The sequence below is a fragment of the Podarcis bocagei genome (assembly GCF_964188305.1).
Source record: "Podarcis bocagei genome assembly, chromosome: 5".
NCBI classification, from domain to species: domain Eukaryota; kingdom Metazoa; phylum Chordata; class Lepidosauria; order Squamata; family Lacertidae; genus Podarcis; species Podarcis bocagei.
The window spans coordinates 70,900,849-70,928,388 of NC_138129.1; the positions used below are offsets into that span (position 1 = coordinate 70,900,849).

Here is a 27,540-nt window from a genome sequence, read left to right on the forward strand (position 1 = left end):
GTGTGAACCTCCTTTTTATTTGAAACTCATTCTCTTCCCCGCCCCCTCCTGTTTTTCTCATGCCAAGAAAAGAAAGGTCAAAATGCATATCAAGTATGTTTCACTCCTCACAGTGAACTATATGAAGCTTCACGTAAGACATCCATTCCAGAGCTACAGGCATGTCTGGTCACAGACCCACGATGCTTGCCTACTTCTGCTTCAAACAAATGTTCTGACTTGCATGAAGAAAAACAACACACACATAACTACACCTGGATGGCAAATGAAGTTAACCAAGCGAATGCAGCAATCTTGTTAAAAATAGATTGCTGGAAATCCTTATCAGCACTGACAGTAAATGAAAGAGCTGATTTCTCTTCCTAAAGTTTTGGAATGACCAGTTTTTCAGCTTATGATCTGATCTTCCCTTTTTTTAGGTGAGGTGAATTGATTATTATAATGAGCTTTTAAAAAAATATACAGTGCAAAGTGCTTTGCTATACAGCGGTACCTCTGGTTAAGAACTTAATTCATTCCGGAGGTCCGTTCTTAACCTGAAACTGTTCTTAACCTGAAGCACCACTTTAGCTAATGGGGCCTCCCGCTGCCGCCACACCACTGGAGCATGATTTCTGTTCTCATCCTGCAGGGTGGGTCTTATCCCCAGTGGAAAGGCATTGAAACTGGTCGATTTTGTGGAAGCTCTTGTGACTCTTGTTTCATTGGGACCACTTTCCATGGACCAGTATAGACCGGTAGATTTTCTGTTCTACGAGAAGTTGGAGAAGCTATTGTACTCTCCACACCTTCTGCTTCTTGTCTTTCAAAATGCAGCATGGTCTGTCTTTGGCACATGCATACTTTATAGCTCTTCATTATTTTCTTGTTTGTTTGTTTTGTTTTTTGATGTTCATAAAAATCTAGCCTACGTAAAGATTGAAAATGAGACCTATTTGTTTTGCAGTTTTTGCACGGGCCAAGAGTGTTTAATGAAAGGAATGGTAAACAGCTTCAGATTGTGCCTCTGGTGTCCACAGAGTGATCAGCATATTTAACATGCTCAGCATGACTCTAAGATATTACAGCTGATAATAGTTGTAATTGACTTGCAGACTACCCCCCCTCTCTCTCCACCCCACCCCCAGAACAGGGGGAGTCATCAAGAGGGCAAGCTGTTAGCTCACAGGAAGCCATAGATGATAGATAGATAGATAGATAGATAGATAGATAGATAGATAGATAGATAGATAGATAGATGATAGATAGATAGATAGATAGATATAGATATATAGATATGTGTGTGTGTACATACACACACACACAGACACACACACATTCCCACACCCTCTTTTAAAAAATCTACCTTTCTTATTAGCACTAGCAAACGTTTACTTTGTTGGCTTAGTGAATGATAAATCCCCAGAGTATCGAAACATCATCCTGCATTAACAAGAAGGGGTAGAACTAGCCTGTCTGAAAAGCAGAAATGTACAAAGCATATAACTGGTGGGAAATGAAGGAGGCTTAGCTCTACTGGAATGATGATGGGCAATAAAAATAGTTTCCTTTTCTATCTCCCTCCCTCCCCTCCCTTTCTGCTCACCGCCCCCCAAATCCCATTTATTTTCCTGGCGAATGATTGAGGTAGACCACTGTGCCGCTGCGGATGGAAAGGATAAATTGCAAAGCTGAAATGGTTTTTGTAGAGTGTTTTGCTTGTCACGCAGGTAGATTCTCCTTTGTGAGTAAACTCCGTTGTAGTGATTAACACAGGATCCAGTCCGGTGGGACTTGAGCTTTGTGATCTCTCGTTTGACTTAGATTCAGGGTACATGTATATTTATCCCATACTGTTTCAGGCTTCGCTAAAGCATTGATGTATCACTTCAGAGCACGCAGCAGCTGAGTGTATAAAAATGACTTTCTTAGTGTAACACTGGGTCACCTTGGTCAGGTCTCCTACTCGCTGTGCTATTCCCTTTCCTGATACTGCATTCCTTCTGTTTGACTCAGATGGTAATGTTTTGTGTTAGAAATCCGAAATTCAAGGCGTTAATTAATGGAAACCGTGGAGTACAGACCTAGAGATAAGACGCCCTCCTTCATCCAGGGTGGTCTTGAACACTGCAGTGTTTTTAATGGAACAACAGTCTCTTTGTAGCTGCTTTGGCCATTTATTTTGTCCTTATGGAAGAAGAAAGTTACATACTGATTATTTACCATCTAAAAGAGTCTCAATACTTCAGACTACTTGGATGCGATACATGTCATGTCAGACTGTACCACTTCAAAATGTAAGTGGAAGAATACATATGTTCTTTCCAATATCAAGAACTCCCTGCATGTGAAAAGCTGGCTGGCATATCAGGGAGAATTTTTAGTCAGACCCTTTTCCTGACACTAAATTTCCACAGCAGATATTTTCTGATGCAGGGAATGTCGTCATGTGCAATTTAAGAGTGCCTTACTATGTGCTTTGTATGAACCTGTGGATTAACCCCTGTGTTTTGACCATATTCAGAAACGAGGGTGGATGAAGCATAGTGAATATGTTAAATCTTACCCAACTTTTCATAATACATTCTTATTGATGATTGCATAGCCATTTGAGTATAGAATCAGTAAATGGTAGTTGTTCAGATTAATGTGAAGGATGGTGATCTTATCAGTGGCTGTGTTTACACATCACAGCAAACCATAGTTAATGGTTTTCCATGAATGCATCTTTCTGGGTTACTTTTCACTCTGCTAGTGTACAGAGGAAATAAACCATGATCAATGGATGGAACCAAGGATTTTGATTTGTTTTCTCCCAACAAATCACAGTGAGTAACCCAATCTTGGCTATGGATTGTACTGTGTTGGGAGTGAAACAAGCATGGATCCCAGGATTCATGGTTTATTTCTTCCCATGGCTACTGGGGAATAGCATAGCGGCTACAACTGGTTTGTGCATGGTAGTGAAAGATTTATGGTACTGTGCTGGATGGACACAGAATATGCTTATGATGTAAAGTCAGGTTTCCCTGTTGATTCAGTTGGATTGTCTTTGATACTAATCATTATAAATTAAATTATGGTTGGTTGTGTTTGTCAGTGATTAAAAAGGGAAAGAAGGGGTATCTTTCAGAACTTTGAAGAAAAGATGACAACTGGGTCACTTTACCACTTCTTAGCCTTCCTTTGTGAAAAGATTAGGAAGGATGATGTCTTGACCTAGTTGTGTTCCATTGTCTGACCTACAGAGAACAGCAAAGATAGTAATTCCAACCCGGTGAAAGAGTGTGTGAACATCTCCTCCTGTACTCCCTAATCCTAGTTTCTTCTTTCCAGTACACATTGATATATGGCCAATGTTGTCAAGGATGCAACAGAGATACGTAAATGGCATCATCAAGATTTTGAGATGTGTTTGGTGGGTGCCATCTTGCTTTGCTGAGATTAGGTTTTAATTGTCTTTCCAAATTTCCTAGACATAATGTGTAACGGGTGGCTTTTTTTCCTTCCCTAGTAAACAGAAAACCTTTAAAGTGTTGTAAATAAGGGCACTGAAGGTCAAAGAATTAGCTTCTCTTGGGCTACCTATTGTCTACAAAAGACTGAAAGTTGGTTGCTCCTGTACCCAACTAATCTTTTTGTCTTTAAGTAATTCATGCACAAAAAAGCTCCTTAAACACCATTTTTGCTGTCCAAGGCAGGATGTTTCTGAAGGAGACCATGCTATTTCCCAGAGAGAAGGATTTAAGTTTCCAGGGGAGTTTTCCAGGCAGCTTTGGTTGCACTCTGAAATCCAATCTGCCTTTTGACTCTAGAGACTGTCTCCCTTCCCCATTATCATGACGGACTAGTGGTTTTTATTTTTATTTTATTTTTTTAAAAAAAAACACATGAAGAAAAGGTCTGAAGGGAAGTGAGCTATTTGCACAGAGAAGCCACTTACTATGAACTACATTTGCTGTTTGCTAAGAGGTAACCTAATATGGCTTTTCCTGCTGGTGTTTGTCTGTTTTGGGTTGTGTTGTTGTTGTTGAGTTACTCTGCCTCCTTATCTACAGCAATTATTGGGTCTGAAAGACAGGGCTGTCAGCAGCATCTTCAAACACAAGTGTGCTCTGGCTCCAGGTTGGTACCTCATCCTCACCACTATCACATGTCAAGTAGTTTTGTGCTACGGTGCTGAAGATGCATTATTTTGTTTGTTTATACTATTGCTTAAGAAGGGGGCGAAGTGTTGTTTGTGATGTACTAGATGATTATTTGGGGGAAGACCAGGAACCAAGGTGTACATTAATATTTGCTGTAGTAGATAGGTAGCCGTGTTGGTCTGCCATAGTCAAAATAAAAAAATTCCTTCCAGTAGCACCTTAAAGACCAACTAAGTTAGTTCTTAGATACAGTGTGTATCTAAGATACAGTGTGTATCTGAAGAAGTGTGCATGCACACGAAAGCTCATACCAAGAACTAACTTAGTTGGTCTTTAAGGTGCTACTGGAAGGAATTTTTTTATATTAATATTTGCTGTTGAGAGTAGTGTGTGTGTGTAGATAGATTCAAGTAATCAAATAAATAATACAAAGATCTACACTACTAATTTTACCCAAAAGCTTTTGATTTTGATACAGATGCTTGTATACTAATTTATTTGGTGCTAACACAAGGGACGCATAATCCGATAAAGCCCCAACTGCTGACTTATAGGTTTGCCTTTCCGTACAATAGGCAGGAATCAAGATACACTTTGCTTCCAGCTTCCACATTCTGAATACTTTCTTTGACACAGACATATTGGCTTGCTCTGTCCGTCAGCCGACAGCTGTTGCTGCTGCACCTACTTCTGTATTGTCCCAGACACATCCTCAAGCTACTTTCAAGTCATGCCAAACACCTAAATGGAATCTATGGTCAGGGAGAAGCCTGTTGTTTTCTCTGTCTCGTCAGCTGTTGCCCTCACCTCTCCCAAGCAAAGTGGTATTGAAACCCCTCTTGTGTTCCATGTCTTTCCTTCCATTCTGCCTTCCTACAAACCACAACCCAGCGAGGTGACATTTGACAGAGCACACAGGCCTGTCACTGTACAACACGAAGGCCCTCTATTCCTCTGCCCCTCCTTCATATTGATGTGTGCAGCTAAGTAGTCCGTCTAAGCATTATGTTCAGGAAATCGAAAAAACCCATTAAAATCAAATCTCAGCAAATCTAAAAATCCTCTGAATGGTTTGGGAGTAATCAAAAGACTGGCTTAATTTCCCTTGCAGTCATTAATGTGCCTCAGCCATGCGCTCAAATTATTCTAATGGCTAGGTCAATTCGCACTGTACTCTCTGCGAAGTGTGTGAAATGTTTTCGGCAATTACTCTTCTGGGTTGCGACGGATAAAGAGTTAATCTGACTTTTCTGTCCTTCCGTGTTTGTGCACCTGTGCCTGAGCCCAGGTCAGTCCACCATTCTTAGCTGAATGGCTTGACTGGTTTACCTAACTGGGGAATAAACTCCCCTTTCCTCTCCCCCACCCCCCATCTCACCAAAAGGAGGGGAAAGTATTCTTTCAGCTATACATGGCAGACCATTTCTTTGCAGCCTCTATAGATTTTTCAGCATAGAAAGCTCTCCCCGCTCTGGGTGAAAGACTCTGCGATGTAACATGACTATTCCTTTGTGTCAGCTTCAGGAAACTCCTGCTGCAGCTGATGTGCCGCCACTAGATTAACTGGTGACGGATCTATTTTTTCCTTCTAGGTGCTTGGGCTTCTGCCAGGGAGAGAACTATGCTTTGTTTGTCTGCACTGAACTTCTTCCCCTTTGCCACTGAAAATGCCTTAGTGGCTGCCCTGCACTGAAACATCCTTTGTGTCATGATATGAATCGCTTTGGCCTTGTGCTGGTTCAGAACTTGTTGGCGGCATTTGCATGTTACAGGGAAGGAAGAACTCCCAAGTCCAGCATAGCAATTGTCTGTGTGATGAGCAGAGGGTCAGTATGGAATCATAGAATTGGAAGGGATTCCGAGGGTCATCTAGTCCAACCCCCTGCAGTGTAGTCACAGGAACATTGAAAGCTGCTTTCTATAAGCCACCAGGCCATTAGTATTGTCTGCAATGACAGTGTAGTGGCTCTCCAGGATTTTGGAGTGGGTTCTGTATCCGCCCTACCCGGAGAGGCCAGCGGCTGAATCTACAATGCAGATACTGTGCCCCTGAGCCTACAGCCCTTCCCCTCTGCTGCCAGACCAGAACCCTGATTTTTTTTGTACCTGTTACTATAAAAATCTGGGTTTGATCTACTACGTCTCCTTGGACTGAACAGGTGACATGACTGGCTTCTGGTCTAGCCTCAGCTTTCTCTAGAAGCAACCCTCTCTTCCAGTGATAGCAAGGAACCTGACCCACCTGTGGTGGTCCTTTTCAGGGCTGGACAGGGTAGGTTGATGGTGAGAATTCATAACTTGTAGATTTAACTTGTAGGGGGTTATAGATCAAGAGTCGAGCATCCGCTGGCCGGGATTTGAGAGAGGAGACTCTTTGTCTCCTCCTTTATTACAGCCTTGTTCAAAATGATAGAGTTGCACACGCATGATCAGCCCTCTCATTCCCCCCCTTTAAAACCCCAAATTTATTGATGCACGAAGAATAATGATTATTATGCTTCAATACTAAAATAAAAATAAAAATCAGAATCGTAGATTCTGTGTGCCTAGCTTGCACACATACAACCATCAGGCATTAAAAGTGCCAGAGAAAAACACCGTTTCCCACCAATAAAGTGAAGGATGGGTTAAGTGCAGGAGATGTTATGATTGACAATGGAAAGATTGCTATTAAGCAGCTGGTGACCGCAATCCTAAGCATACTTACGGCGAATTAAATCACAGTGACATGCACTTCTGAATAACGTGGTTAGGAATGCAATGGGTTGTGGATTTCTTTTTCTTCTTCTTTTTTGATAAATAGGTCCGTCCCCCCACTAGGAATAGTCCATAGGTCCCTTGCACTGGGATAGTCCAAAAAGGGGGGAAGAGCTTTATTGTCCTTTATATGCATCTGCCCAGATATTCTGTCTTTATGGCTTTCTCCCCTTTCCTTTGAAAATCTTGAAACAAGAGTTAGCAATTGCCAAAGTGGCCATGTCGGTTCATGGCTGCAAGGCTATCATTGCCTTAAGTCCAGGGAACCACAGTCACTGGAAGTATAGTAGTCTTAATTTCTAATGATAGAACTGTTGCATGTGGCTGAATTGGGGACAACAGCAGCAGCAGCATGGTGGATTTGGCAGAAGAATTATTTTTATTTCCCTCTAGTTGCTTGCAGGGTACTTTTTTTCTTTTTTAAAGAGAAACTCTGGAGCTCACATTGTTGGCTTGACTCTGCTGTTCTTTGGCATGGCAGCGAGGAAAACAAGGGCCACCAGAGCTGTTTTGTCTGCGGACTACTTTGCAGACTTAGTTGTTTGCATTTGGGAGGTTGCTTTTGTAGGCTTAGCAGTAGATGTTTTGAAAGGGAGATTAAAGTTCCGAAAGATGTCTAGTGCTCTGCCTCCCTCTGTGCTGTAGAAAGCTGTTTGCTTCTCAGTGAAGGGAAAACAAATGGAAGCACATCAGTTTCGCCCTTTTCCAGCATGGCTCTCTTGGACAAAAACCTTCTGCACTAATGTGTGTGCAGTGCACTCCTGTTGTAGGAAAGAAGAATCTCATTTTGTTCAGTGGTTCCTTGGTTAATTTCTAAGGTCTGAGGCTCAAACCGGCATAAAAATCCTTCACTCTAATCCCAAATGTTAATCTGTTTGTTTTACAATTAATTGGCTATAGAGAAGGGGATATTCTGCACATTCTCAGGGATGCTCTTTTCAGGCTTACCTGCCAGTAATATGCTGGCATGGCCTGACTGCTATTAAGCCCCGAGGCTTAAAAGCAGCAGCTTGCCTTAATGCTGCCAATGGCAAACGGTTTCCATCAAGACTTTGATGGATTGTTTTTGGCTCCCAGAAACCATGTCTCTGCAGAAGACATATTTTGGATTTGGCACTGCTGCTGGTCATAGGGGGGCAGGAGCTGCTTCAGCAAAAATGGATTGTATCGTTTCTGCCGCTTCTGCTTTTTGTCTGAGGGGGCGCAGAGCCATACATAATACAAAGGGTGGCACTAGTGATGCAAGTGGAAGGCAGGGAAACTGTGAAGGAGAGACCTCCTGCTTAGTTTCTTTTGGCAGCTGCCCGACTTCCTTGTATGAGTGTTTGGGGGTTTTCTTTTTCCCTCGCCTCGCAATGTTTTAACTTGAGACTTTATGGAAATCTACTTCCCTGACTTCACCACTTCTCACAGGACCGTGCCAGCATCATTAACAGTTCCTGCCTCAGTTGGAAGATGATCATTAAAACAATGTTATTTATTTTTTTAACTTGATGGTAGCCAGTTGTTGGTTCTTCCTGCATCCCTTGCCCGCTTTCTTATCAACAATAGTCTGATCTCTACGTATTGTTTTGAAAACGTTTTAGTGATGCGAACATGAGTTGATTTTTATTTAATTTTTTCCATTTTCGTTTCTTTCCCCAGTTATGAAGATCAATGATGTAGACCACCCACTTGAATGACGCTGGACATTTATAACTGGAATCTTTAAGGAATAAAAAGAAGAAATACGTCGAGAAAGGGGGGTCAATAATGGTGGCTTCTGATTGCAGAATGAAAAGGTTTTGGCTACTTCTGATAGTCAGCTTCCTCCAGTGTACAGAAGGTAAGATAAATTCTCTTAAGTTAAAATCTTAACTTTCTGTTGCGATGAGATGTGTCTGCTCATGTAAACCATGTTGTCCAAAAGGACAAGATAATTTATTGCAGAAAAGATGCTCCTACCCTAGTGGGATACAACTTATTTTGGCATATGATGGTATATTTGTCAACTTCTGGAGCTTATTCTTTTGGGCTGTATCCACATGTGATTGACCAGTATGATTATACTTGATGTGCATATAATATTTTTCATTTTCATGGCGTATTGTTAGGTTAGGTGAAGCTATTTTTCCTGTGGCTTTTCCATTCCTTCCCCCCTCTCTTTATGAATACCTTTTAAAAATTAATTTAAGTCATTATGTCCTTGAAATTATGTTTAAGAACATGACTAAAACAGCTTCCCAACTTTGCTTTAACTATTATTAAGCCCCTGCTGCAAATTCTAAGTGGCCTCTTCTTTAAAAATGTAAATGATTAATTGATTCCTGACAATGGAATATGTTGTCTAGCAAGTAGAGTTCCGGGGTGACTGTCCTTGAGTGGCAGGTGGTTTATTTTTGGATTCCTCTTGTTGAGCCATTTCAAAACGCTGTCCTTGAAAACCAGCAAACTGCAAGTTACATAAACACAAGACATAGCAGCTTTAAATATGTATGATCCGATGGAAGAGAAAGTGCATTCGGGGCTATTGCTTTCTCACTTACTGGTCTTACTGACATCAGTGTGGCAAGTCGTTAGTGGAAAATCAGCACTGTACATCTCAGAACTGGGTAAAGTGTAATTGAAAGTGGGTCACCATCAACTTAAATCTCAGTGCTGTTTGAAAATTTATTTACCTACTGTTAGATGCAGTACCTAAGGCTACACTTAAATTAGAAAGAAAAGAACAAGTGTCTTCCCCACCCCCTCTTTTCGAATAAAATTGTCATGTTCATTTTCACTGGTGTCACAGACCTAGTCATTTGTGCTAGTGTATTTCCTTTCAACACTAGCACAACAACCCCCTGGCACTGTTGCAGTGCCACACTTGTGTAGCAGGTTGTCAGGATAGATAATCAAGCAAAGCTGCTGCCCAACCTCCATTCATTCCATATAAGCCCCATTGAAATGAATGGAGATTGCATGCCATTGAATTATACAGTGTATCTCCTTTATCTTAGTTCTAATTCATGAAAATCAGCTAAGAGTTCTTAGCAACAAACTAGCTAAGCTGCAACAGGCATTTTTGTTGTTGTGTTAAAAGAAACAACACAGGGCAATGGATCACAAGAGCTGGCTCTGGCAAAAATCATGCTGCGGGGAAAACTGTGAAGCCAGCCAATGCCTCTACATAGCTCCATCCTTATTTCAGACATTGTAATACGTCGGTATATCATGATATTTAGCTGGTGATATTGTCATGATGTTGAAAACCAGATATCACCCAACTTAGGGTTAGGACCGCATTGTTAATGTAGTGAGTGAATGTAGCCACTGTTTTTATGTGTGGGATCTTATTACGATCTCTTCTGTTGGCATGGTAATAGTCACCCTTCATCCCAGCCCTTCTCTCCTGATAATGTTTTGGAAGGGAATTGAGGAGTTTCATATCTGTGAATGCTCCTGTGAGCCTAGTTGTGTAGCTGAGGTGTCAACCCCTGCAAACAGGGTAAAGGCACCGAACGCCAAGGATTGTGTTCCCAGCTCCCTCTTCCCTCCCACATGTCGAACAATAAAGACCACTGTTTACTTCCATGAATATCTTTCCGAAAGCTTTAAAACATTCTATATCTATTTAGTTTAATGTTGGTTCTGTGCTAAGACACGGCTCATGGGCTTGAATTGGAAAAAAGAAGAAGTGTCGTGTAGGAACTCCAATTTAGATTTCACGCAGGGTAGACCTGCAATCTCTCTCAGGGGATATTGCCCTTTGAAAACCTGGTTTGCCTGACCAACTTTTAAGACCTCCCCCCTGCCTCCCTACAGAGTTGTCGGTAGAGTGTCGAAGGCCAGCTCTGACCAAAAGCGCACTCTTCTCAGTTGCGGTTTCATTAGTTGGTAATTTGTGATTTGTCAGAGAATATTGTTATATACGTGTGCTCCAGCTGGCCTTTATGCCTTTAGTAGAGAATTAAATTTTTATTTTCCTGTGGAACTGCAGTTTACAAATGAGAGGTGATGTACTATGCAGCCACCTTTACGAAGTAAAGAAGTTAAAAGCTAATGAGAAGCTTAGATGTCTACATGTAACCACTAGGTGCCCTGAGTAATTACTGCAATGCCTTTTTAAAAAAGAAGAAGCGGGGGTTGTTTTAGTGATAAGAAATTCCTGGGAAATACTGCAGAAGTATTGGGAACATTGAAAGCTTCCCTACTGCAAGGCATCATTTGGGCTATCCATTTAAAACAAAACCATGCCACTTTAAGCGGTCTTGTCTACCCCACCCATCGGAATTGCAGTTGGTTAAGTGTGCCGAGAATTGCTAAGGAGACCCCCCATTCCCAGAGTGATTTAACAATCAATGTGTCTCCTCAGGGAACTCTGGGAATTTTTGCTCTTTAAAGGGTGCAGAGGTCTCCCAACAGCTCCCACCCTTAACAAACTACAGCATTCCCAGGATTATTTGGGGGAAGCCATGACTGCTTAAAGTGGCACGATAGTGCTTTAAAGATATAGTGCATATGGGGCTCAAATCAGGCAATCTGTCTCTAGACTCTTATCCAAGATAGAATCTTAGAATCAAAGAATTGTAGAGTTGGAAAGGCCATTTAGTCCACACACACCCCTGCAATGCATGGATCTTTTGCCCAACGTAGGGCTTGAACCCACAACCCTGGGATTAAGAGTCTCCTGTTCTGCTGACTGAGCTGTCTGGGGATATTGACTATTCAAGCAAGTCCAGAAGACTTTCCCATCATCTGCTATGTGATCTATTAACAGGAAATTCCAGGAACTCAGTGTTAGGAACCTCTGCATGAAAACCATGTGTGCATAGCACAGGTTTCGACGCTTCCTTTTATTCTTTTACATCATAATAGGCTCCCTTACATTTCAGTGGATGCAGTTTACTTCCTTCCATTAAATGGAATGGAGAAGATGGTTTGCATATGGACAAGGGTAGCCAACTGGATGCCCTCTGAATCTTGCTGGACTACAGCTTCCTTCATCCCCAGACAACATGACCAGTGATCAAGGATAATTTGGGGTGTGTGTATGTATTCCAGCAGCACCTGGTGGGTGCTACATTGGCCCCTTGATCTCAAGGTGCTCATGTAGGTTCCTGATCTCAGAATAAATATCTGGATAGGGGTGATATGCTGTTAGATTTTTTACTTTAGAACTGTACAGTTGAAGGGAAAAATCACCCCTGTCTTTTATCAGCGATACTTTGATAAATATTTGAGCTCAGTACTGTAGATAAGATCGAGGAGAAGAAAGAAATGTCAAATAGCACTGTTTAACAAGCAATATTTCGAGGGGAGAACATCATCTGCATACATTAGGGACGGAAAAAGTGAAATGATGAATTTCCACCATTTCCAAGCTAATTTTCATTTCCATTTGTAGCATTTCAAATTCATGTTGTTCTCATCTCTTATTTTTCTTGCCTTTAGTTGCCAGCAGTTGCCAGAGGCAATTTTTGATGCTTCAGTACCCAATTGAATTCTTTAAAATAAAAAACCCAACATTTCTCACTTAAAAGAAAACTGGGAAAGAAATTGGGAAGAGTAGACAGAATGGAGCCACATTAATTACAAATTCTTAAAATAAATCAAATATTGTGGTTCTCTGTTCTGGAAAGGAATACTAATGTGGAGGTAGCTTCAAGCCAAAGCAGGGGAAATGAATCTTGCTTTATTGGATAATCTTGCAAGTTCTGCTTAACAAAAAATGTAATAGGCTCAGGTGTAGCTGTGCTGTACCAGGCAGAACTATATGTGGGAAAGCATCAGGAGCAAAGGTGAATGTGGGATTGAGTTGTATGGGGCAGAGGGGAAGAGGTTCCAAGATGAAGTTTATCACCCCACAGGCCCTTCTGAAGAATTGGGGTTTTGGACGTGTGGCAGTTGAGGTGTAAATGTGAGGCAGAAAGTGAGCACCGACTGTAGCAAGCCAGATGAGTTTTTTAGTTCCTGAAATCATCAAGGAACCCTGATATGAAAGCTTCTATATGGGTAAGGGATCTGAGCTGCTGTGGACTATAGGTGCAAGGCAGCTTCCTTGGCTAGTGTGGGGTGCCCTCCTTTGTCATATATAGGTATGGGAGATCTGATGCATCCCAGATCACTAAATAAAATTCTACTACAGGCTCGAATCCCCTTTGCACTTGTAGTTTTAATGGACAGAATGAAAAAATGAACCACTGTGGGGGGCTATAAAGGCAGGTGCTGGTTCAGGAAAGGTAGTGATGTTTTCTGCATTATCATCTGTCAAGTCAACAGTCCATTTCACCATTTCTAAATTACTAGCTCTAAAAGCCCATGTTGCTATGAATACAAATGGTGCTATATCCCCATTCCATTGTAATTGGGGTAGGCCTGGAGATAGCTTTTTATCAGTAGATGTGTGCTACATCCTTGGATGAGGAAGTTATTTAAGCTTCTCAAAATGGTAGGATGAGGGAAGGACTCCAGTGGTTTCAGAGCCATTAATCCCATAGGTGTCTGTAATATTAAGTGTCTGTAATGTTAAGGGAACCACAGTCCATACCACATTCATTACCGCAGCAATGTTTTTACAAGTGGGGCCCACTGCATTTTTCGAGTGTAAGGAAGTGTGGTGTAACAGGAACAAACTTCCTAACTGGGTAAATGCCATCTGGATTCTCCTCAAGAAATGAGTAGCAATTCTGCATTCCCTGCATAAAAACCACGTCTCATCGAAATGCATTGGAGGCGCATACTCAATTAAAGCATGTTGTTCTTTGCTAATGTGTCCAGAAAAAGAAACCTAGGCATAACACGCTGTGTAGAAGATGGAAGAAAAACATAGCAAGAATCTACATCTGGTTCAGCTCCTGATAAAGCATTCGCCAGATACTGTTATAGAGGAACTTCCTGACAGGGACATTGCAGTCTTGTTTCAGTTGTAAATAGATAATGGTGTCTGAAGATATCGGGGGAAAAGGAAACTACTCAAAAGTGAAGAAATAAAATAGAAGATGTTAATGTTCCATCTTCCTTAAAAGTTATTCTTTTTTTTATTGGAGTAATATGAGCAGTTTTTGTTTTGAAAACCACAGCCAAGGTAATAAGTTACGTGAAGCAGCAAGTGCCTAGCATTGCAATGAAAGAAAAGAAAACAATAAAATATGTGCTGTTCTAATTCACATTCAAGGTAATAAAGCTGATGGTAAAACTGAGACCCCAGTACACAAAGAAATGCTTGCTTTCCCACCTGCAGCTTCCCTTCACATCTGTGCACCAATTAGCTATAGTTGGCACCAATCGAATCATAGAATTGGAAGGGAATACGAGGGTCATTTAGCCCAACCCCCTGCAATCCAGAGGGACGCAGGTGGCGCTCTGGGTTAAACCACAGAACCTAGGACTTGCTGATCAGAAGGTCGGCGGTTCGAATCCCCGCGACAGAGTGAGCTCCCGTTGCTCGGTCCCTGCTCCTGCCAACATAGCAGTTCAAAAGCACATCAAAGTGCAAGTAGATAAACAGATACTGCTCTAGCGGGAAGGTAAACGGCGTTTCCATGTGCTGCTCTGGTTTGCCAGAAACGGCTTAGTCATGCTGGGCACATGACCTGGAAGTGAGATGAGCGCCGCAACCCCAGAATCGGTCACAACTGGACCTAATGGTCAGGGGTCCCTTTACCTTTATCCTGCAATCCAGCAATCTTTTGCCCAATGCGGGGCTCAAACCCATGCTCTACTGACTGAGCTATCTATGGTGGTTGCATACGGGAATGGAAAAATGAAAGTTCCCCACTGTATATGCTGTGGCCCTGATCAGATCAGGCTCATACTTACTTTTGAGTAAGGGGGGGGAGCACACAATTAGCTCCAAGCAAGGTTTCTAACATAACATGTAAGGTTTTTAACATAACATGTAGTGTGACCTTCAGTTGCAAAAGTGATGCATTAGCCATTATAAAAACAAATGAAGGATGAGAGCTCATTTGACCTGCTATGGTCAAGATACTCCATTTTCTCTGGCTGAAACTATAAAGCAGAATGAGATGGCTGTGAGTAAAGTAACTTCCTTGGACAGCCATGGCCTTCACGTTTCTGCTCAAGTAGCTGCTTGTGTCTCTGCAGTGACATAATGCTTACTTCTTCATCCCATCCTTATACTACCCCACCTCAGGAGTGGCATGCATAGAGTTAATCCTGGTTTGTTTTCACAACAGCCCTGTGTGGTAAGTGCAGATATTTGCAGATGCTAATAATAAACCTGCAAATGGAGTATGAACTGATCTCAGTGCATAGCTTTCCATTTTGAAAGCATGCAGTGTGTGTGTTTCCTTTTGCAGCTTTCCTTCCTAGGAAGACATGGCCCTGCAAAAACTGGATATATGAAAGGAGAGGAAAAACAGTCTAGGCAGTGTAGAATAAGAGACAAACCTGACAACTTCAGTTTGTGAATTGCCATTTGTTGTGCTTCACTGAAGGAAACATTGTTTAGGAACTTAACTAGGAAGTCTTTGCCTTTGGCAGTCAAGGTATATATTAATGCAACTTTGCTCATAATATGAGTCAGGTAATTCTAAATCTTGATTTCAGTGAGGTACATAGCTTCAGCTGTTCCTTGTTAGACACTCAGTTATAAACTTTGCTTAACACATTTGTGATAGTGGAAGCCATTTAACAGCTCTGGGTGCTCCATATACAAAGAATAAAAGGATGTTGAAAATTTTCCAACAAAGGGGTTGAGGAATAGTTTGCTAGTGCTAGCCCATTTTTATTTATTTCTGTAGCCCTCTAAAGTAATGCTTCAATTTACTACTTTTCATTGTGATAACCTTGTTCAGTCACCCAAAGAATAGCTCCATGATCAGTCACTAGGATTAGATTGAATTGGCTTAGCTTTCTTGGTTAGACACAGTTGGTTAAAGGTATCTTTATTGCCATTTTTAGTCTGTAGTTGCCTCTTGTTTTAAATTACCTGAAGATTCGAGGTTACATTTCAACCTCCTACGCATGGTTTGTGCCTAATAGCTCCTGTTTAAAAGGAGTGGACCCCAGTATGTATAGTGCATGAATATTTATTTATATTTTAAAAAGATAGTTGTGTGCAAAGTTGAAGTTTGTAACTTTCAAGGGAGGAGAATAGAAAGGAAATGAACAGACATAAATTTAAATTCAACAACAACAAAAACATAGGCAAATCTTACAGATAGCGTAGCAAGCAATGTGTCTTTTAATGATTTAGTTGGGGAAGTGAACTTGAGACCTGTTTTCCAGATGGGTCCCTTGAACTGTTAAAAAAAAAGGAGAAATTAGTATTCCAGAAACTGGAATAATCCTGTTTCTGATTGAGCTGTAAGTTCTGTTGAAGGGATTTACTATAGTATCTTGTAAATGAGTTTATGAGAAGGATTCGGGACAGAATGCAAGGAACTCTAGCTTAAAGTCACAAAACTTTGAGAGTAAATAATAAGTGAATAAGTCAGAGTTGTAGCATAACCCTTGAGGAACAGATGAACTTAATGCAAGTCACATATATCATGTTATGACTGTTGTTGCTTGCTAGGGCATAGTTACTTTATTTTTTTTACAATATCATACAGTATTTGTTGTCTACTACTGTATAAAACCATTTGTGGAATTTGTGAAGCTTTAAACATTATGCATGTTATGTACTGAAATTCTCACCCTGGGCCAGCAGGGGGATACTGTAGATAGTTATGCAAATGAAGGATCGAAAGTGACGTTCAGTGATTGGATAGTTTGTATGCAAATGAAGGATCGAAAGTGACGTTCAGTGATTGGATAGTTTTAGAAAGTTGCTACAGTTACGTTGTTCTGGAGCTCTATATAAGCAGGCCGACTGAGCTCTTCAGTTCAGTTCTGTTGTGGCCTCTGAATAAAGAAGAGCTGTTTGAAGAATCGCTGTGTCGTCTGATATGTTCACCCACAACTTAACACTGCATAGCTCTTGCCACAATAAATCTAGTAGTTTTTAGACGTGGGTGGCGCTGTGGTCTAAACAACAGAGCCTAGGGCTTGCCGATCAGAAGGTCGGTGGTTCGAATCCCCACGACGGGGTGAGCTCCCATTGCTCGGTCCCTGCTCCTGCCAACCTAGTAGTTTGAAAGCACGCCAAAGTGCAAGTAGATAAATAGGTACCGCTCCGGTGGGAAGGTAAACGGTGTTTCCGTGTGCTGCTCTGGTTCGCCAGAAGCGGTTTAGTCATGCTGGCCACATGACCCGGAAGCTGTACACCGGCTCTCTCGGCCAATAAAGCGAGATGAGCGCCGCAACCCCAGAGTCGTCTGTGACTGGATCTAACGGTCAGGGGTCCCTTTACCTTTTAACTTTTGTTAAAACAGATGAACAGACTAGTCCTTCTTGTGCATAGAATGGGGCTGAGTGGTTGTATCTCTGCCCCCGCAGCTGAGGTTTTATGGTGCTGCACAACTCATTTCAGAAATCCTTTCTTTTCTTTTTTTGGATGGACATCTGCTGGGATCTGTCTACATCCGGGTTTCAGAATGTGGCAAAAGCCTACATGAGTAGAGGAGTGGCCCAACATCCCATTTATACTCACGGAATCATAGAATTGTAGAGTTTGAAGAAAACTTAAGGGTTATCTAGTTCACATCTGGTCCAACCCCCTGCAATTACATGAGAGAATGGGTTGGTTTGTTTCTCCAGTACACAAGGAAAACTGGTTAGAACACTGCTTTGTTTTAGAATTTTGGAATGCTCATGGTGTTTGTTGGGTTGAGGAATGAGGAATTAATATCATCAGAGCTATTTTCCTTCTCATTTCTGTACCTTCTTAGGAAGCGTTAGTTTATCCCCCAGTAAAATCCGAGCATGGCAGATTCATTGAATGGCAAGGTGTTTTTGACCTTTAGAATGCTATGATGTCAAACACAGTATAATGAACTTGCTTGCTTTTCTTACGTTTATCACCTGATTTTGTTTTTGAAACCTTTTGTTAGCAGTTTACCAAATGGGAGTAACATAACAATAATTATATATATATATATTTATTATTACTATTATTATTAATTGAATTTCTAGACCATACTTTATGCGAAGATCACAGGGCAATTGATAAGCAAAGTAATCCTGAGACTATGGCAAGACAGAAACCGTGCTCACTTTAATAAACAGAGCAACACCATATTTTGAGATGGTGTCAATTTTTCTCTGCCTCCGAAAGGAACCTGAGCATCTCTACTAAATATGAAAATTCTGTTGTGCTAAACCTTTTTTGTGATTTCATTATCACTACCCACTGACTTTTCTTTGAAAGAGAGTTGTAGGAGTGTCTGCATATACCCTTTTTGATACGTGCAGATCATTGGCCTCTGCCAGAGAGATACTGCAGTTGTTTTTAACAGAAGGAAAATAGAGAATCTCCTAATTTCAAATGAGATTGAACAATCCTAGAGAGAGGGGTGTGTGGGTGTGATTTTGGTTGTGTTAAAAGGTACTTTGTAGATGCTTTCCTGCTGTTGGCAAAGAGGTGTGAAAAATTAATTCTCGCAATGCAGTCGTCCCCCCTCCCAACTGTGGAACAGTGTTGGAAAGGAAACCAAATTGTGTTATGTGTTCCTGTTGGTTTCCTAAGCACTTTCTACTGGAAACAGCACATATAATTTAAATGCCTCATTGCATAATTAAGAAGCTTAGTCTAGGAAAAGCTATGTATTTTTTTGTACAGTTCCCTGTACCTGTAGTATTTTAGAACAAGAAATGTCCTTGTCCTGGAGATTTTCTTTTTTGTCCAAATCTAAGAGGTAACCTCTATTTCACTTTTTTAAAAAAACTTTAGCACTTAGGGTACTGTCAGTTATGAAAACTACTTTAGTGTTCAAGCAGCAAGGTTTCCTTGCATTGATTGTGACGTGTGCATTTTTTGGCATTAAACTCTTGAGCATAAAAGTAAATCGTCGATTGGCTGTCCGTTTGTCAAGTACAGCCCCAAGAGACAGAGAAAAGCTAGCTTGAGATGTTGCTCCATTCTTAACAGTAGAAACAACTGGTTATAGATTTCTTTTGCAAGCAGCTTGCCCTCCTTATCAGTTATGGATTTACTAGAACAAACAGAAAGTGTTCCATTTGAAATGTGGAGATACAAATGAAGTTTTGAAACACTTTGGCTTCATATTCTTATTTCCTTCCTAATGCATCCAATTGTGATCTTTTTACCCTGTCCAAACAGAGGAATTTCTCCCCCCCCCTCTCTCTCTCTCTCTGTGTGTGTGTGTGTGTGTTTTCTTACTATGTCATCAGATGACAATCTTATTCAAACAAGATGTTTCTTAGATGAATTTTAATTATATAGTCTAGGCTCAAATGTATATTTGGCACCATAATTCTGTTTGGGAAAATGAGGTTTTGTAGCCATTTAGAACTGATTATGCATTTCAGTGGGTTTGATATGAATCTGCTCTTAGTAAACAGAAAAAGTACCCTTGTTTCTTGTCCGTTTTCATTATTTAATTTGCAACAGATGAAGCTGGCATGCATACAGACTGGAATGTGGAAAGGGGCAAACTGTGATGTAAGTTATTGCCAATTAAGACTGATGAAGTCTTGAAAACTTATTTTTTATTTAAATGATTATTTTCCAGTCTTTTTTCACCAGTGCCCCCAAGGTTTGGTTTACAGTTAAAGAAAATATGAAGTCGTAAATACAAATAACATTTCATTTATTAAAATAGTAGGCAGTGAACACTTTATAATCTCTACAACCTGTTGTGAAGTATATTATGAAAGAACTTCAGTTTCAGTTTTGAGTTAATTACTGGATGCATTGTTTATGATGGGATTATTTAAAAAGTAAGTGTGAGACAGAAATGTTAAAAGATTCGCAGAATCTGAAGTCAGGCCTTTTTGAGTCAAAAATATATGTGGTTTATCATAGTTTGTGGAATCAGTCAGTCAGTAAATCATTTTATTTGTAAACCACATTTCCAAAGTTAAAACCATGCTCAAGGTGGCTTACAACATATAAAAGAATTACATAATTGCAAGCATAACAAAAGTAGCTATAAACAATAAGGTAAACAATAAACACAACATCAAAAAGTAAACAACCGACTTGAACAATATCCACATAAATCGTAAGAGCTAAAATAAATATCAATAGCAGCAACAGCCCTCACTCCCAACAAAGCTCCCTAAACAGTGTCCAAGTCTGCTTAGCAGCCTCAGCTTTTGTAGCTGGAGTCAGTCAGGGCCCTGCTTTCTGAGGCCAGGTGGAAAAAAGTCTGCAAGGCAGGGAGCAGGTCTTCCAAGATGCACAGCCATGATGGCCTCTGGCCTCTTCAGCAGCCTCAGCTTTCATAACAGAGTATGTCTGCATACAATGGTTTTCTGAGATACAGTGCATCTTTAAAGGACTTGAGATAACACCGGCTCTTTTCTTACATCATGTAAGATCTATACATAACTATTTGCTTAGTAACTTCATCAGTTAAATGATTAGAGCTGTAATGATTGGAAGGCTTCTGCTGAATTTACTTTCAAATAATCTCCGTTTAGCTTTATGTGCCAACCAGGAATTTTGGTTTACAACAAATGACTGTTAGGTGTTAAAACCAATTTCAAGTCATGGTTTATGAAGCTGGTTGGTTTAACTACTAATGGTTGCGTAAGCACAGTTTAGTGTGAATGCACGAACATACAGGGTCCTGGAGAGGAGCTTGTAGCCACCAAAGTTTGACTTTAGTGTGTTGTTTGAACCAAGGCTCGCAGTTAAGCTCTGTCCTGACTAACCACTAGCAGTAACCATGGTTTATTTTAGGCTTGGCTTAATGTGATATACAACCCAGTCCAGTATGTTTACATCATGATGCATGCTTTCATCCAAAATTTTCTTATGTCAGTTCGTAGATGACAGGAGGCTCGTTTAATACTTTGCTTTACTCTTATATTGCTTAGAATAAGAATTTTTTGAAAAGGGTGCTTTCCTTTGTTGCCTTTTCTTTTCCTTTCTTTTTTTGTTTGATGACAGATATCTGCTTTATTTACCATGGCCCTGCCATATTTCATTCTGTCAGGAGAGTAGCTAATTGACTCACAGCAAAGATCAACTGGCGATAACTGGGAAGCCTTTTGCTAGAAAGGGTGCGGCTAAAGAGATGAGCATTGGTGACCCTGTTTCTGGTCAGACTAAACCATTGAGATGCTGATCAGTGTGCAGCAGTGCATTTTAACACATTCAGAGATGTTAAGCAACAGTAAAACTCCATAACCGTTTAAATGACAGCAGCTGACTATTTGAATTAACTTTCTATTTGGCTTAATTTGGGGTCCTAATTATTCCTAACTTACGTGAATAGATTTCAATTATAGTATGCTATAGGGATTTGTAGCTAAGGCAACTGAAGGAATCATTTTACCTAAAGTACTTTTGTTCAGCTGATTAAGGCAGGTTAAATGGAAGGCTAGAAAATGTGAAACCTCTTTCCTTGAGGGGACCTAAAAACAATTGCTTCAAATGGCACCAAGGAAACAAATGTGGTGAAAAAGAAGTTTGCTCTCCCTCTGTTGTAGAGAGCCCAAGTCGTCTTTGTTAATGTATCACATAATCCTAAATAAATTATCCATTCACCTACCCTGCAAAATAGAGAGTTTTGTTGTGGTTGCTATAATAAAATTGATAGCAAACAACTGGAAATGGAGAGGTATAATCCAGTAATTTAAGGGTGTGGTCCTATGGCACACCTAGGAGGAAGTAAGTCCCATATGTATAAAAACATAGCAGAGAACTGAAGTCAGTCCAGGTCTATAGCATGCTGAAGTGCTTGTGTGTCTGCATTCACACATTTTCAGGTGCACAGCTATATGAACAAAGCTATGCACTCTCTCTAGTAAGTGAGCAGTATGTTTGGCATTTCTTATGCCCCAGAACCAGAAGCGGCTCACTGGATGGAGTGGAGCCACTCTGGTAGTTCCCACCAGGTGGTTTGCTGTTAATTGCCAGGAGGAAGAGGGGGTGATGTGGCATGGAGGTCATTGTGGTGCAAACACACCGGTAAGAGTGGTAGATTGGACATAATACACAAGTGTCATCGTCCCCCACACAATGAAAGCGCCCCCGGGAGACCAGAGGACAGAGGCTGCTCAGTTATTTTGCCTTGGCTGCATTTGCCATCCCAGCATCACCACTCCTTTTAGCTACCCACCCTATCCACTTTGGAAAAGATCTTGATAGCTTAGGTAGGGGAAAGCTATTAGGTAGGGGGGAAATGTTGAAGGGGAGCAGCTCCTTAACATTTCACTATTTAACTCTTACTTCTAAGTCTGTTCTACTGCAATCAATGGATATCACCACTTCCCGTTTCAGTTTAGTAATCTTTTCTAGGCATGGGAAACAGTGAATGCGCAAACTGTGAAATGGCTTCTCTGACAAACTTGGTGAAGGAAGTTGATCTATGGCAGTGTTTCCCAACCACCGTTCCGCGGCACCCTAGTGTGCCGCGAGATGTTGCCTGGTGTGCCGCGAGATGTTGCCTGGAGGGAGGCGAGCGAGTCGGGCGGCGAGAGGCGGGGCGACGACGACGAGGAGAGGCCACCCAGCGTGGGGCTCTCGCCGTCTGCCTGCCTGGCTGCCTGCGAGCTCGGCGGGCAGCGCCTCCGTCCGCAGCGCCCGCCTCGCGGCTCTCATTCCCTGCCCCTGCCAAAGCTCACCCAGCCAAGCTGCGCTCTCTTTCCTGCCTCGCTTTGCTGCCTCCTCCCCCCCACCCCCAAAGCTTGGAGGTTCCCCGGCAAGGGGGAGGGGAAAAAATTGAAACTTACACTTTCGTGCGTCCCTCCCGGCGTGACGCTGCGCGCTGACGTCACGGGGCTGTAATGGTGGTGTGCCTCGAGATTTTTTTCATCAAACAAGTGTGCCTTTGCCCAAAAAAAGGTTGGGAAACACTGATCTATGGCATGAAGATAATCCTCCTACATGAAACAAATCAATGGAGGTGTCCATCAGAATTCACCCAAATCTCTGGATGAGGTGACTGAATTTAGGGTCAGGTCCTTGGGTTTGTAGGCTCCAATTCCTAAACCACCATTAAATTATTGTTAGGAATGCAGATGTTGTTGAGGAGCTTTAGTGTTGCTTCCCCATCCTTGGGATGCAGAAGCCTTGCTGCATTATGATATTGGTTACCAATGCCTCGAGGTGGGGGGTGAGGAGTGGGGCTAAGAACAAAATATGGAACAATTGCATGCCAACCATGCATACATCTATGCAGTGTCTCTGTAAGTTGTGGTGGTGGTGGTGGTGTGTGTGTGTGTGTGTGTGATATTTGGTATAAATGCTTTCAGGTTCATTTAAATTTTGGTCCTTGTTTTCATTTGACCTTTGCAACAGATCAGCACCCATTGTTTCATCACAAGCCCTATGAGAAAGACTGTCAACATGCACCCTGTTGTTGTTGTTTTTTAAAAAAATTATTTATTATTATTATTATTTATTGAGTTTATATACCACCTTATACCTGGAGGCGCTGTAGCTGCCACCATACATATGTCTAGAATTGCACTGTTAGTCTGCTAGAGTTAAATGTGCCTCTCATTTACACGGAAGTAGGGGAACTGTCAGACAGAGTTCCCAGTCTCCTGCTGGTGAGGCCACTGCCAGGAACCCAATCATGTAAAGTTTATTCCAAGTAATAATAAAGGTAAAATAAAAGAGGAGCTGAGTGTAAACAGTCACTGTGAGAGTATCTGGTTAAGCTTGCACTATACAGCCTACTAACATCAGCAGAATCACACCAATCTCCTTGGTCACCACAAAAACCATGAAGTCTTCTTAGGAACTGGAGGGAGAACAACATAGAAGGGAGAATAGGCATTTTATAATGTTACGGCTTTAGGAGAAGGAATTGGACTTCAATAGAAATAGCTGCTGATACAGGAAGGCGCTCGCCTCACCTTTTGGGACAAGGAGATTGGACTGGAAGGGATGCTAATGAAGAAGGCGATTGCCTGGCAATCTCAAGTAGACTTGACAATGGGTTCTGTGATTGTACAGTGGTACCTCGGGTTAAGTACTTAATTCGTTCCGGAGGTCCGTTCTTAACCTGAAGCACCACTTTAGCTAATGGGGCCTCCTGCTGCTGCCGCGCCGCTGGAGCACGATTTCTGTTCTCATCCTGAAACAAAGTTCTTAACCCGAGGTACTATTTCTGGGTTAGCGGAGTCTGTAACCTGAAGCGTATGTAATCTGAAGCATATATAACCCGAGGTACCACTGTATATCTAAAAGTTGAAGGAATGCAACTCTGTTCTCCTCAAAGGAATGATGGCCAAGTATCTTGGTTAGGGAGGTTGTGTATTTAAAGAGACGTACAGTACCTGCCTTTGATCAGAGTCTTCCTGGTTGGTTTGCTCTTCTTACTGGTTTCTTCCCTTTAAAAGTACTGCCCCCCCCCCGCCAAATGCCCAAATCTTATTACAATAGGAAAATGACCCTTACCATGTAAGCAAAGAAAGTGGTCACAGCTGGTGCCTGCTTTGTGCACAGAATCTGCATGTCAGCAATTGGACGCGGTATTATTTCGGGGTATCTGTGTTATCATTGAATATGAAACTGTTTCCCGATGACAGACAGATGGAATGTTGTGCTGAATGTGTAAATTGGAATTATCGCATCTAGCATTTCTCTTTGCCAGGTGCCAGCTTGCTGCTGCGGCTCGACACTAATGTTGAAGGGGTGCCAGGAGTGGTTTTATTTGCTAATTATCTCTTAGCATCTCGGGCAAACAGCTTGCCCAGGTGTTTTCAAAAGCACCTAGCAGGACAGTGCAAGGCTGCAGGTGCTCGTGTAGTGATAGGACAGCACACAGAATGCCGTTGGTATCCGCATCCATCTGTGTAATTGTTTTATTAAGCTCGGAGTTCTTTGAGCCTATAACGCACTCAAGTGCCAGGCTGGCAGTGGTATCGTCAAGCCTCTTGTTCTTGACTTACACCAGCTTTCTCTTAGTACTTTCCCTCCAGGCCCTTTGTTATAAAAAGAAAACGCCACAGGTGTTCTCCCCTCCCTCCTTTGGTATGAAATGCAGATGATGAAAGTGGAAAAGTTGGCTGAAGTTTCCATACTAAATAAGGTTTTTAGGGAACTATGGCCACCCCTTAGGGTTTTTTTGGGGGGGTGAAATCATTGTAAAAGTTAGATTTTTTAAAGAAATTAAAGAGAGAGAGAGAGAGAATGTGCCACTTTTATGGAACACTTTTTGTGGATGTTCACATCAGACCACATATTTGATCTCACCAGTCCTGTGGCCTGCTAACGTAGGCCAGGGTTATTAACCCCACATTGCAGAGTGAGTGGGAAAAAGGGATGGCAAGAGAAACGTGGGCTGGTCACTGATAAACTTTAAAAGAGAAAACGAAATCAAAATTGCTGGTTATGTTTTAAAGGAGCAGCCAGTGAAATACAGATTAATGTATTGTGCTCTTGTGATTGGAGAAATCGTCAAATAAAGCAGTTAAACAATTAAAAACAAAAAAACCTGAAAAAATAAACAAGAGTGTATTGGTTTGGTATATATACACACAGAATAATATGAATTCCTTTCCCTGCCCCTTCTTCCTTCAGCATCCTATTTAAAGGGATTACATAATTTTAGTAATGCTGCTTTGATCTGCCATTGACACAAAGACATCTCCTTTCTGAGGTTTTTGCCATGGCAGCTCTTTGTGGGCTGGAGTTAATCATTAGCAGAATACAACTGAGTTGATAACATTTTTATAGTTCTTTCAAAAATTGCTACTATATAACTCACTTCTAAACGGCACAGTTAAAAAAGGAGTCGGTTTTGAGCTGGGGTGGTGGTGGTGGTGGAATTCTCTTTTGTTCCGTAATCTAAAAATCCAGAAAGATGAATTATCTCTCCTCTGTGTCTTTTAATTAATGAGATGCAGCCTAAGACATTTCGTAAATTCTCATTCCACTGTCTGATTGCTATCCAGTATGCATCTAATGTGGCGCATGCTTTGTCTTTGTTGTGGGTAGTTGGGAAGTATGCTCTTTTTGTACTTTTTGCTTTTTGAATGCTTGCATAGGGGGTATGCATTTCTGATTGCTTTGAAGAGCCTGAGGGAACTAATCTATTTATGGAGGTTCTCAAAACATTGGCTCATGACATCACACCATTCTGTGGCTTGTGCTAATCATAATTTAGAATTCAAACTGTGGTTTGATGGCCCAGATGTACAGGCAAAGCAAGATTGACTTGCTGAACAATGTCCTACCTTCGCCCTTCAATTGTTGCTCAGTTCACCTGCCTCCGACGACTCCCCGGATGCCATTCTAAATGGCTTTGTATCGCCACCTAACTGGCAAAGTGATGCCGTGTGTGCAATTGTGTTATCATTGGCCATATACCGTATTTTTCGCTCTATAAGACACCAGACCACAAGACGCACCTAGTTTTTGGAGAAGGAAAACAAGAAAAAAAAATTTCTGAGTCTCAGAAACCAGAACAGCAAGAGGGATCGCTGCGCAGTGAAAGCAGCAATCCCTCTTGCTGTTCTGGCTTCTGTGATAGCTGTGCAGCCTGCATTCGCTCCATAAAACGCACACACATTTCCCCTTACTTTTTAGAAGGGGAAAAAGTGAGTCTTATAGAGCAAAAAATACGGTACTTTTAACAGGAAGGCTTCCTGAAAATTCCGTTCAGTTCAGAAGCTTTTGGGAAGGTTTCTGGTTTATACAAGGCTGTTGAGCTTTCCTTTATTATTTTACCTATTTTTATGCTCTGCTACAATTAATCATTTGGTTATTGGTTTATAACAGAATAATGTAGCATCATCTGTGATCCAGTCCTTCACCTTCCCCACCCCTCTGCTTTCCTATCCCTGCCAATGCTCAGCTACAGCTGCTTCTGCTTCTGCATCTTCTACAGATCATTGCAGGCAGGTATTCAATCAGTACAGTTCTGACCCAAACTTCCCCATGATGATTCCTGCATGCTGCATTGCTCAGCTCAGATTACATGCTGTTGACCTACACACAGCCCCCTAACCCAGCTGGAGTGTGTTGAAAACACTGTACTTTTAAATTCCCCTCTTTCTGATGTGGCTTGGCACTTTTTTGGGGGCTGTGCATTCTCCAGAGTCCCTCAAATTGCCTGACAGGTAGTAAACTAGAGAGGCATGTTTCCCAGATTGGGAAGAGACTGTGGAAGCTGGCACTTTTGTGTATGTGTTGCTAGTAGTTCATATTGTTAGAAATGGGTATCTTCTTGAACATCATCAACTTGTGCATTTTTGTGGTGGTGGAGGTTAAACCAGGGTCTAACAGGACAATTCTTAGGTTCTTAAGTTGGTGCCACTGGATTCATTTTTAGTCTAATCTTTATTTTATTTTATTTTAAGGGAGTTAGGAGCTCATTGATTGAGTGTTGTTTCAAATTCAGAAACTCAGAATGTGTGTATTCACTAGTGCAGTGGAGGGTGAAATGTAGCAGTGGACTCTAGTTAGAAGATGGAAATTGATACTCTACTTGAGTGTGGCTCTGAAAGAGGCTGCAGTGGGATGTTCTGTCTTCAGAAAGCTTGAACAGAGAAGCATACTTAGATGCTGAATACATAGAAGGTAGAGAGCATGCTTCTGGAGTAGAGTGGAGTTCTGCTGGTGCTTCTTCTAAGGGTCTCAGCATCTTCCAAGCTCATAATTTAGGATTAATTTGAAGCCAGGGATGGGCAGGCTTTGTAC

General features: G+C 41.5%; 1 protein-coding gene across 18 annotated transcripts in view; it reads left to right on the plus strand.

Annotated features, from left to right (window-relative positions):
* Nucleotides 1-27,540, plus strand: part of ADGRL2 (adhesion G protein-coupled receptor L2) — a 250,265-nt gene that overhangs the window by 83,511 nt on the left and 139,214 nt on the right. For all 18 annotated transcript variants that reach the window (XM_081193663.1, XM_081193655.1, XM_081193656.1 and 15 more), the window contains one exon: nt 8,529-8,709. In XM_081193663.1, the coding sequence (XP_081049789.1) occupies nt 8,637-8,709 (73 nt within the window). In that variant the 5' untranslated portion in view covers nt 8,529-8,636. The remainder of the gene's footprint in view (nt 1-8,528; nt 8,710-27,540) is intronic.